Source organism: Protomyctophum bolini (genome assembly GCF_963924005.1).
Source record: "Protomyctophum bolini genome assembly, chromosome: 3".
NCBI lineage: Eukaryota > Metazoa > Chordata > Actinopteri > Myctophiformes > Myctophidae > Protomyctophum > Protomyctophum bolini.
In genome coordinates, this window is record NC_137864.1 from 1,855,675 (window position 1) to 1,868,445 (window position 12,771).

A 12,771-nucleotide genomic window follows, 5' to 3' on the forward strand; every position below is an offset into this window, starting at 1 on the left:
ATTAAAATACATATCTTGCCGATCTCTTGAAAAGTGAACATTGAATGAAAACAGGAATGCAGCCGGGGGGGGGGGGGGGGGGGGGGTTAATTTCCAACACACACACACACACACACACACACACACACACACACACACACACACTGCGACCAAACCACACTGTGTCGTCTACTGTACAGCAGCCCTGTGTGTGTGCTCATGGGAATCACACACACACACACACGGTTTATCTACCACTGCAGCCAGCAACGCACAACTACACAATAAACACACACACACACACACACACACACACAGTTGCACACAACTAATACACATGCTTTTTTTTCCACTGCAGCGCTCTCCTCCTCAACACAAACCCACATGCAGCTGGTGTGGCTGTATGGTACTGTATGGTACTGTATGGTACTGTATGGTACTGTATGGTACTGTATGGTACTGTATGGTACTGTATGGTACTGTATGGTACTGTATGGTACTGTATGGTACTGTATGGTAGGCCTACTGTATGCTCTTCACTCTAATACTCCCCGATCATCAGGGAGGGCATCGGGCGAGACTATAGCCGATCTACAAGCTCACGACTTGTCGATTAGTCAAAAGAAGGGATTACTCTCACGGGGTCAGACAATCGACTCCCTGTGCTGTGTGTAGACTAACCCTGACCCCTGTGCTGTGCACTAACCATGACCCCTGTGCTGTGCACTAGACTAACCCTGACCCCTGTGCTGTGCACTAACCATGACCCCTGTGCTGTGCACTAGACTAACCCTGACCCCTGTGCTGTGCACTAACCATGACCCCTGTGCTGTGCACTAGACTAACCCTGACCCCTGTGCTGTGCACTAACCATGACCCCTGTGCTGTGCACTAACCATGACCCCTGTGCTGTGCACTAGACTAACCCTGACCCCTGTGCTGTGCACTAACCATGACCCCTGTGCTGTGCACTAGACTAACCCTGACCCCTGTGCTGCACTATAACCATGACCCCTGTGCTGTGCACTAACCATGACCCCTGTGCTGTGCACTAACCATGACCCCTGTGCTGTGCACTAACCATGACCCCTGTGCTGTGCACTAACCATGACCCCTGTGCTGTGCACTAGACTAACCCTGACCCCTGTGCTGTGCACTAACCATGACCCCTGTGCTGTGCACTAGACTAACCCTGACCCCTGTGCTGTGCACTAACCATGACCCCTGTGCTGTGCACTAGACTAACCCTGACCCCTGTGCTGTGCACTAACCATGACCCCTGTGCTGTGCACTAGACTAACCCTGACCCCTGTGCTGTGCACTAACCATGACCCCTGTGCTGTGCACTAGACTAACCCTGACCCCTGTGCTGTGCGTAACCTGTAACCTTACCTAACCCCATGAGCATGTCGTACGCCCATGTTACATGTAGACCTGTTTCTTCTCAAAGTGGGGTCCAGGGAGTCTCCTTAAGGAGCTTCCAGGGGATCCATCATGTTAACAACTTTATCCATTTATATGTTGGCTATTCAAAACTATAGCACTACAACCTCGCAGTGCTTGAACATCTGCTATTTAACACTTTTAATAATTTTGAAGAAAAAACATTAAGACGAATGTTCTCTTCTTGGGGTCCCTGGGGGGGGGGGGGCCCTGCAGCCCTGTGTGTGTGCTCATGGGAATCACACACACACACACACACACACACGGTTTATCTAACCACTGCAGCCAGCAACGCACAACTACACAATAAACACACACACACACACACACACACACACACAGTTGCACACAACTAATACACATGCTTTTTTTCCACTGCAGCGCTCTCCTCCTCAACACAAACCCACATGCAGCTGGTGTGGCTGTATATGGTACTGTATGGTACTGTATGGTAGGCCTACTGTATGCTCTTCACTCTAATACTCCCCGATCATCAGGGAGGGCATCGAGCGAGACTATAGCCGATCTACAAGCTCACGACTTGTCGATTAGTCAAAAGAAGGGATTACTCTCACGGGGTCAGACAATCGACTCCCTGTGCTGTGTGTAGACTAACCCTGACCCCTGTGCTGTGCACTAACCATGACCCCTGTGCTGTGCACTAGACTAACCCTGACCCCTGTGCTGTGCACTAACCATGACCCCTGTGCTGTGCACTAGACTAACCCTGACCCCTGTGCTGCACTATAACCATGACCCCTGTGCTGTGCACTAACCATGACCCCTGTGCTGTGCACTAACCATGACCCCTGTGCTGTGCACTAACCATGACCCCTGTGCTGTGCACTAACCATGACCCCTGTGCTGTGCACTAGACTAACCCTGACCCCTGTGCTGTGCACTAACCATGACCCCTGTGCTGTGCACTAACCATGACCCCTGTGCTGTGCACTAGACTAACCCTGACCCCTGTGCTGTGCACTAACCATGACCCCTGTGCTGTGCACTAGACTAACCCTGACCCCTGTGCTGTGCACTAACCATGACCCCTGTGCTGTGTGTAGACTAACCCTGACCCCTGTGCTGTGCACTAACCATGACCCCTGTGCTGTGTGTAGACTAACCCTGACCCCTGTGCTGTGCACTAACCATGACCCCTGTGCTGTGCACTAGACTAACCCTGACCCCTGTGCTGTGCACTAACCATGACCCCTGTGCTGTGCACTAGACTAACCCTGACCCCTGTGCTGTGCGTAACCTGTAACCTTACCTAACCCCATGAGCATGTCGTACGCCCATGTTACATGTAGACCCGTTTCTTCTCAAAGTGGGGTCCAGGGAGTCTCCTTAAGGAGCTTCCAGGGGATCCCCACAATCATGTTAACAACTTTATCCATTTATATGTTGGCTATTCAAAACTATAGCACTACAACCTCGCAGTGCTTGAACATCTGCTATTTAACACTTTTAATAATTTTGAAGAAAAAACATTAAGACGAATGTTCTCTTCTTGGGGTCCCTGGGGGGGGGGGGGGGGGGGGGGGGAAGAGGTGTACAACAGTGGTTCCCAAACTTTTCAGGTTGAGACCTAAAAGATAGATGAGATGTTTGCCCGGTACCCAAACTAGTGACGCACAATGCGTTGCAAGCTAGTAGATTTCACTATGTTTTATTTATGGGATTTCTTTCCATTTCTAAAGTTGCTTTACAGTCATTTTCCAAGAAAAAACAAGAATTTATGACATCCTTCTACCCTAATAGACAGGGGGTACACGAGCACATGGCTGTTTATCCGTGCTCCTTCTCCTAACAAACCACACATCTCTCCATGCTAAATAAAATCTGCACGCTCCCAGAATCCGCAGCTGCACTACATTGCATCCACGCAACTGTCATATTTACTGTACAAATATTACTTTTGTCAAACACACTGTTATTGCGCAACATTTTGCTGTGATGCAAATTACATCACAACTTATCATTATCAACTTGTTATCATTACATGCAGTAATCCTGGTCTCTAAACTGCCTCCCCCTGGCCAGCCGGGGCGCCTGATGGAGGGGAAAGGAACTGGTTGGAATAACGTGTTCCTTCCACGCGCTATACGTCCAACCAGGGAAACTCCCCCCTCCTGTGAGGTGTAAAGGAGCAACTTGGACACTCAGGCATGAAGGAAACATGAGTTCAAGTCCGTTGCTCTCTCCTTGTCCCCCATATATGGGGACTAGGTTGGCGGAGGGTGTGTAGAGCCCAGGATCACATTAAATAATTGACACAGGGGTGAAAAAAATACATTAATGGGATTTTCACTCGAGTCGTATCCCATAAAATTGGTCGCACAAATGGGTCCCGACCCACTGTTTGGTAAGCAGTGGTAAGACGGTGTTAGAACATGGGTCGGTCCTGAATTAAACCAGGTAAAAAAGACAAAAAAAACAGCTCACCTTTCCTCCAACGGAAGACCATCTTTCCTCCGCTCCTCCTCCACCTAAACGAGACAACGGATACAGTTTTAGACATAATTGATAATATGATATATACATTGATATTCATGAAGCACTTTTTCAAAACAACTGTCACAAAGCGGAAGTGCTCACAAAAGGAACACCAGAACAAATGCCGTGTACATTCAAGGAACACCAGATATAATAACTGTGGATATGCTAATGCTAATACGATGCTAATGCTAACACGATGCTAATGCTAATACGATGCTAATGCTAATACGACGCGTGGGTGCCGACGTCTATAGCATCAGGTCTGGAGCTCTGCAGTATATTTGATATCTGCTGTCGCACCACAGTGGCCCCTTTTCCACCGAAATAACTGTTCTAGAACTGGTTAATACGCCCTAGGTCTTTGAAACCTTGGTGCTTCCCCCGAAATAACTGTTCTAGAACTGGTTAATACGCCCTAGGTCTTCGAAACCTTGGTGCTTCCACCAAAATAACTGTTCTAGAACTGGTTAATACGCCCTAGGTCTTCAAAACCTTGGTGCTTCCACCAAAATAACTGTTCTAGAACTGGTTAAAATATACGGCATAGGACGGTCTTTGAAACCTTGGTGCTTTCAGGGGAACCAGCCGTGAACCTGGCTTGCGTTTCCAGCAGTTTAAAGCACCATTGTAATTATAGGGGCAGGAGTATAGCCACAGTTGCCCCAATGTTCGATTCCAGGCCTGGGCCAGCAATGTGTCCGAATATGACCGCCAGTCAAAGTGTCAATTGCACTGGGGAAACTCAAATCGTCAATGGCAGTTACAGTTTCACTTTTTTTATGATGATTTTTCGCTGGTTTTTGCCATTGTTTATATCGCATCTGCAGCTTCCAACCTGTAGTTTTTGGTTCCAGTTCCGAACCAACTTTTAAAGGAGAATTCCATGCTAGAATGCTTTCTTATCTTTCTCACCTTTCTTTGTAGTTGTTACGTCCCCACCAAAGAGGTCCAGGTGTTTTTTTGTGCAAAAACTCCTTATTGGCTATTTTCCCTACCATAAGCCCTCAATGAATTGCATTGCATTGAATGGGAATTGAATGGGGCTATGGGGTGTTGTGCTAGTTTGCTTATTTCCATCGAAAGAAGTAGTAAAGTGTGCCGCTTGGGATATTATTTACATTATGAAGAGAGGATATATACAAAGAAATTATTATTTTGAGCGATGGAAATAAGCGAATTAGCACAACACCCCATAGCCCCATTCAATTCCCATTCCATTCAATGCAATTCATTGAGGGCTTATGGTAGGGGAAATAGCCAATAAGGAGCTTTTGCACAAAATAACACCTGGACCTCTTTGGTGGGGACGTAACAACTACAAATAAAGGTAAGAAAGCCTTTTAGTATGGAATTCTCCTTTAAGAACCAAACCACACCAAAGGGCAGGGTCGGGTACAAAACTTTTTTTAAGGTCGACCACACCAATGCAACTCAATGAGTTGCATTGGTGTGGTTGACCTTAAAAAAAACGTTTTGTCCGAACTTTGGTCTTTGATCGATTGATTGATTGAAATATGTATTAACAGTTTGCAGAATCACAGTACATTTCAAGCACAAACTCAATACAAAGACTGTGAGTGGACGACCCAATTGGTTTGGGCTTTTAAGTGTTCCGATTCTGAACGAATACATTTTCAGTGGAAACTTTCAAAATTAGAAGAAAAAAAAATAACTGGTTCAACAACCCAGGTGGAAAAGGGGGTCCTTCACGTCAATTTTCACTATTCATTGTACAACAAAGTATTTGGAGCTCAACCCATTCTGCATGGGCGGGAACCCCTTTGTGTTTTAAGCATTACGTTATACTTTAGCTATTTTTCTTTTAAAATCGTGAAAATGTGGCACAAATCTTTGAATAATATATTTCAGAGCGAACATTTTTAACAAAGACATTTGCTTCTGGGGGGGGGTCCCTGGTACTACATATTTTGAGATGGGGGGTCCGTGGCCCAATAGAGATAATTCTGGGGGTCCTTGACATGAAAAAGGTTGAGCACCACTGGCATAGAAACATGGGTTTTTCAGAATAATAATTCACTATTAGGATTTAGGAGCCTTTCTTTTATCGACCTCATTCCAAAAATGGGTTGAAGGAGTAGTTCAACCAAAAAGTCTTCTATCAATTACACACTACACGAGGCCTTGGATTCCACAAGATGTTTTTGTTTTGTCTTGTCATATTCCTGAGCTGAGATGAATCCAAGGCATTCATGGGGTGTGTGTAATTGAAAAGAACACTGTATATTTCCACAAGACTTTGTAAAAAGTCAAACTATCCCATCAATTAAATGATATAAATAATAAATGCTGTACTGTAGGTTACATAAACCTGTGACGTGACAACAAAGGTGAAGTTGAATGTATAAGCATCGTGTAACGTGTTTTTTACAGTTCGTCGAATTGTGAAGAAAGACAGTAGATAGCATAGCTATAGTAGAGAGTATTGCGCTGTATCAGTGTTGTTGTATTAGCTTGATTGTAACGCTATATTTATCATTCATTCAGGGCATAGTACACCAACACAGTCACTGCCTTATTTGTTGACGAAATTGTCAGCATATTTAGTCTCAGTTTTAGTGACCATATAGCTTAGTTTTCATTTAGTTTCCATTTAGTTTGTGTCAGTGAAAAAAAGGTAGTCGACGAACATTCTTCGCCTTCGTTTTAGTCGACGAAAACGACACTGGAACAGACCTATAAAGGGAAACAGCTGAGCTCGTTACATGCTTTGTGTTGTAGGCCTACTCTGTGGCTTTTCAGTATCACAGTAATTAGTCTGATTCCAGGTCTTCATAATGACTCCATAATGGGGCGTTAAGAAGCTTATACGCTAAGACGACTCTATGGCTTGTTGAAAGCTTAGCTTAAACCCCACACTTATCCAACGACACAAATATGTCCTCTTGCAAGCTAATATTTCTCCAGTCAGTCAGCGGTGATTACAGGCCCGGCTAGAGTTAAGCTGATGACATGGAATTAACACTGAACTTTTTTCCCTTCTGGTCAGTTGGCTGTATAGCTATACCGAAGGACCTGTTGGAGCCCCTTTTCTGTATTCCGTCTACAGTACCGACTACAAACCAAACACCTGGAACATTGTAATGTACTGTATAGGATACAGGGGTAGGCAGTAGGGCATTGAGCAACTAGTCGACTAGTTCACTAGTAGACTAGTTCACTAGAAATCAGACTAATTACTGTGACACTGAAAAGCCACAAAGAACAACACAAAGCATGTAACGAGCTCAGCTGTTTCCCTTGTAGGTCATTTTCCAGTGTGTTGTTTTCGTCGACTAAAACTAAGACGGAAAATGTTCGTCGACTACCTTTTTTCACTGACGAAAACTAAATGGAAACTAAATGAAAACTAAGCTATATGGTCACTAAAACTATAAGACTAAATATGCTGACAATTAGTCGACTAGTAAATCCACTAGTATACCTTGTTGGTAATAGTTGATTATAAAAAAAAAAAGGTTATTTTTTTTCCCCCCCGATTTTGTAGGCCTCAAGATCAGGTAGATTATATAGTTATGGTCCCCAATGTACACAGTTTTTAAATGTACAACTATGTATTAAAAAAAAGAAAAAATGTAGTTAAACAACTAGTAAAAATGACTATATGCCCTATAGTAGGCAGCCTTGGGCACGGGTGCATGCAAACATTAGCACATGGGAGGGTGATCACTTCCTGCACATAATTATACATTCATCCCAAAACTGATAACTCGGACCGGGCAGTGAATCTGGGAGATGAGATTGATCTGAAAAACATGGCACTTCATGTCAAAAAAGGTTTTCCGACCGGCTGGGATAATACACCTTATACTGCACTATTCTATATCTAACACTAACCGTGTTACCCGTCCTTGTAAAAAATTTAAATAAAAACAAGGCTTCTGAAATAACATATATTCAAAGATTTGTGCCGCATTTTCACGATTTTTTACAAAAATAGCCACTCGGTGGCGCGCTATGAGCTTGTAGATCTGCTACTTTTCAATAGCTAAATTATAACATAATGTTTAATAGTTGCAGCTTCTTCCCAATTTTATCATCTTCAATTAAATAAATATCGTTGCTGTTGGTCAGACACCTATTATTCATCAACACGTTTTTACTTTGTGCGTGTTTTAGTCAACGCCCTACTTGATCGTATACTACAGCGTCACACGAAAGGCTTAAAAAGTAGCAGATCTGCAAGCTGAAAACGTGTCCCATGTGGGACTGAAGTGGTTAACCCATTCCGGGCACCTTTTGGCGTTAGCATGATGTTATGCTTTAGCTATTGAAAAATAGCAGATCTACAAGCTCATAGGGCGCCACTTACGAGCTTGTAGATCTGCTATTTAAAAGAAAATCGAAGAACGACGGACACAGAAACACGGCTTTTTCAGAAAACTGTCAGGATGTAGAAGACATTTTTTAGAATCTGATCTCAGGTCAGAATGGGTTAAAGGAGCAGACCGTTTGTGACGGACGTCATTGAGGACCTACTGTAATGCATCAAAACACATAAAATAACTGGATTAAAACTGAACCACGCAAACGACCCATTCATTGAACGTCTGTGCGTGCGTGTGCGTGTGCGTGTGTGTGTGTGTGTGTGTGCGTGTGCGTGTGTGTGTGTGCGCGAGTGTGGTACATTGCAGTAGATAGTTAGATTTGATTCCATTCAGAACATCCTGTCATCCACAGCCACTTAACGGCACTGTACAATACATGAAATGACAATGTTTGACAAGCGCTGGCCCAGAGGACTAGTCCTCCACACTACAGTAAGTACTAAGTACAGTACAGCACAGCGGCTCACTCCCACAGAGTGTACAGTGCAGTATACAGTTATGGGACACGTGGACTGTACATGGACGGCACGCACAGATAAACATGTTGAAAGATAAACAGGAAGATGTTCCAAGTCTGTCTGTCCGTCCGTTTGTCTGTCAGTCTCTAAACCAAGCATTTTAATTTGAATTTGAATTTGTGTTCAATTGCATTTTGAAACACAACTAATGACCACACACACACACACACACACACAAAGTTTGACACTGGCCACAATGACTAGAAGGCACCGGCTGTGCCATTATGTCTGTTTTTGCTGTGCACATTTTCATAAGCCCTATAGCTGTCAAACGTGGTATAGCAGTCAACAGCAGTTGGTTCTCAAACTCAATAAAATAGCCGATCTACAAGCAAACTCTAACCAATCCTGCAGGGTGCACCTATACTTTGAGCATGTCACCGTAGGCCCAACACTTTTCAGCATTTTCAGAAATGGCAGTTTGACGCACAACACCACACTGTGAGCTTATCGATATGAACAAGTATTTTACACCATTGTACGGTACCATTGTCACTGTACTGTACTGTACTGGCACACGCAAAATCATCATATACAGTATACAGTTCCTGTGCGTTTGTGTTAGGTTGCGCACAGGTGGTGAAAAACAACCATGCTGTTTTCGTGCTCATACCCACGCACGCACCCAGCCAGCCACCCAGCCAGCCACACACACACATAGCTCCGTAAGGACTCAAAAAGTGATCAAAAAAAAAAAACTAACTAACTAAATTAAACTAGGTTAAAAACAATATCAAAAACATGATCAAGAACAAATTGAAAGGAGGCAAGATCAAAACTCTACAAGAACGTAGCAAAACTCACTGTCCTTTGATGATGTGTCCTAAGTGTTTTTCCTACATGTAATTTGGTTCACTGTGTAGCCCCTTAATCTAGTAAAAGGCAAACATTTATTTTATTGTATTTACTTCATTTATTATTTATATCCTTTAATACCTGTTTATTTTATTATGTTGTTGTTTTTTTTTGTGTGTGTGTTGTTGTTGTCTTGCTTTGTGATGGAACCGGGGAGGGTGGGGTATATGTGGGGTTGTTTGTCTACAAAAATTGAAAATCTTATAAATAAAGTTATAAAAAAAAAAAGAACGTAGCAAAACATCACTACATCAAGGATTACAGAACCTAGTTTTTTTTTTTGTATTGATTTTGGCACCTCGAGAAGGCCAGCACTAGATGACCTATAAAAGGAGACGGGTTGGAAAAGAAATGTGGGCAGGCAATCGGAAAGGTAATGTCCGTGTTCACCTATGTATGTGTCTTATATAATATAAGACACATACATAGGTGAACACGGACATTGCTGTTCCTTGTTAGTTAATGCTGTGCTCATTAACTAACCCATATTATTTGTCAGTTAATGAGCACCAGTATATGACTATTATAGTACCAGTAGGGGGCGCTGTTTGCCAGAAACAGAGAGAGGGATAGAGCTGCACTGTTGCCTGCCGCAGTAAAGTAGGGCTTATAAGAGGCTGAGATATGAGAGGGCTCTTTGAGAGCTTAAATACGTCCAGGATCCCATCATGATAGGCATCTCCGTGTGAGGAGATTTGGGGGCTGGAGGTTGCATGTGAACTATAACGCGATGTGTCACGGAATGAACGTATAGGCTACTGTATATGGTACACTTGCATTGAGGAAATTAATTCCAAACGTCAATTTCCAACGTTTCCTTGCCGACATACTGTATACAGGTTATATATATATATATATATATATATATATATATATATATATATATATATATATATATATACACACAGACACATGTTACATAGTATAGACTGTATATTTCTCCATTAACCCATTGTGGGTCGGGAACCCCTTTAGGTGTTAGCATTATGTTATGCTTTATAGCCATTGAAAAATAGCAGATCTACAAGTTCATTGCGCGCCACCGAGTGGCGCGCTACGAGCTTGTAGGTCTGCTATTTTTAAAAGTGCAAATTAAGAGGGGTCAAAGTACAAACTCGGAGGGGGGGGGGGGGGGGGGTGGCGTAGATCAGCTGTCTTGGTACCAATAAAGGAAGATTGACATTCAATTCAAATAAGGGACACGGGGAAAAATACTAAATATCACTTATCGCATATTATATTAACCACAAATCAGGAGACCACGAGGGGAACACAAGTGTAAATGTCCTTCTCCTGTATACATTATAGTGTTTTGTATTTATTGCATTACTGTGTATTATTTCGTTATGCTATACGTTGATGAATTGAATACACACACAAGGGCCACAATGGAAACAATTCCGCATGGACTTTTCGTGTTTTCCTTTTAGCCGTGTCTCCGACTGAACCAGCAGCCATATTCTAGGGGGGGGGGGGGACCTTAGCCAAAGACAGACATTAAGGTTTTGACAGAAATAGGCTCATTTCTGTCAACACCAAATGTCTCCCGTTTTTACCAAGGGACACATCATTTATAGTTATAATAAAAGTTAAAATAAGGGACGGTTCCTTCACTTTATACATGCTTATATACATACATGCTTTTATACATGCCGACATGACGGATGTCTTTCTATATTGGAAAACAAATCTCTCTGTCGGGAGGTGGAGGAAACCTCATCATGTGGGTATATGTCCAAAACCGTTACTTTTCAAGGTTCAAATTCAAAAGTGTAGCAGATTGACAAAGCTATAGCATTGCGTTTCTTCGGGGCTTGTAGATCTGCTACTTTTTTTGCGTTTCGAGCTTGTAGATCTGCTTGTAGATCTACAAGCCCGACGGCAACGAGATGCAGACGGACGTCGTCGTGACAGTTCCCATGTGTTCAATCATTTATAGCGTCAGCGTGACGGCACATGCACGCACACGCTTGTCTTTCCATATATGAAGTGTGTTTATATTTGAACACTGCTGTGTTATTCTAAAGTGTACAGGTTCATTTAAGGGTTGGTTAAAAAAAATGGATGTCTCTCTCCGCTCTGCGTTTGTGGATGGAAGATACAGAATCAATGTTCTGTGGCCTGTTCCATATCTCTACGCCAGTGGTGGAAGAATTAGACGTTCTTCCATCCTTTTTAAGTAAAAGTATGTAGTACCACAGTAATACCATAAATCTGTTACGATTAAAAGTCCTGTATTTAAACATGTTACTTGGTATCAAAATATGCTTTAAAGTACCACAAGTACTCATTATGCAGAATGTCCCACTTCACGCCCTTTTCAATCTCTCTCTCTCTCTCTCTCTCTCTCTCTCTCTCTCTCTCTCTCTCTCTCTCTCTCTATATGAGTGAAACGGCCGGGATGACACAAACACAGTTCTTATATGAGGCGATCAAAAAATCACAATGCAAATAAAAAGTACGTGAACCCGTGGACTTCGGTGCTCTATTAGCAGGCAACAGTGCAACACCATCTCTCTCCCTCTCTCTCTGTTTCTAGCACAACAGCACCACTTTTGCCCCTACTGGTAACCTAAACAGATAGGGACAGACAGACATTATGGAGATTGCTGTTCCTTGGGAGTGGCTGCACCACTCAAAAATCTGGAGTATAAACTTATGTTTTGTAATAATTAATAATCCAAATCTGGAGCGGATGGTAATTTAAGTCATGTTGTAGAGTCACTGATTTGTAGTCATCAGCCAGGAAACCTGCAAGCGGGAATCAGAAGTACCCAAAATAATTCCTGCGATCATAATTTTAGGGCCTACCTAAAAAATAAAAAATAAAACCTTGATGCTGGCATAAAAAATACAAATGTGAGTTTACTTTCCAGAGACTATATTTAGCATATACCTTTGTTATCCCATGGGGACATTCCATTACGTTCGTTGGGAATCATTTCGGTTGTCGTTTTCCTGCCTAATGACTACAAATCAGTGACGCAACATGTAAAGTAAATGACCACTTGGCTCCAGACCGGTTCGCACAGCGATTCAGTAACACACAGACGCAGTGCGGCTCTATTTGAAGCGAGGTTACAGAGTAACTAGTAACATTTTCAAATAAATTGTAGTGGAGGGGAGAGCAC

The 12,771-nt window shown here is 43.0% G+C and overlaps 2 protein-coding genes across 2 annotated transcripts in view; both read right to left on the reverse strand.

Annotated features, from left to right (window-relative positions):
* tmem131l (transmembrane 131 like) overlaps positions 1-12,771 on the reverse strand; it is a 101,009-nt gene that overhangs the window by 78,041 nt on the left and 10,197 nt on the right. The window contains 1 exon segment of the mRNA XM_080759711.1: positions 3,868-3,911. Within this exon segment, the coding sequence (XP_080615837.1) occupies positions 3,868-3,911 (44 nt within the window).
* The window catches only part of mnd1 (meiotic nuclear divisions 1 homolog), a 49,336-nt gene that overhangs the window by 2,627 nt on the left and 33,938 nt on the right, over positions 1-12,771 (reverse strand). The window lies entirely within an intron of this gene.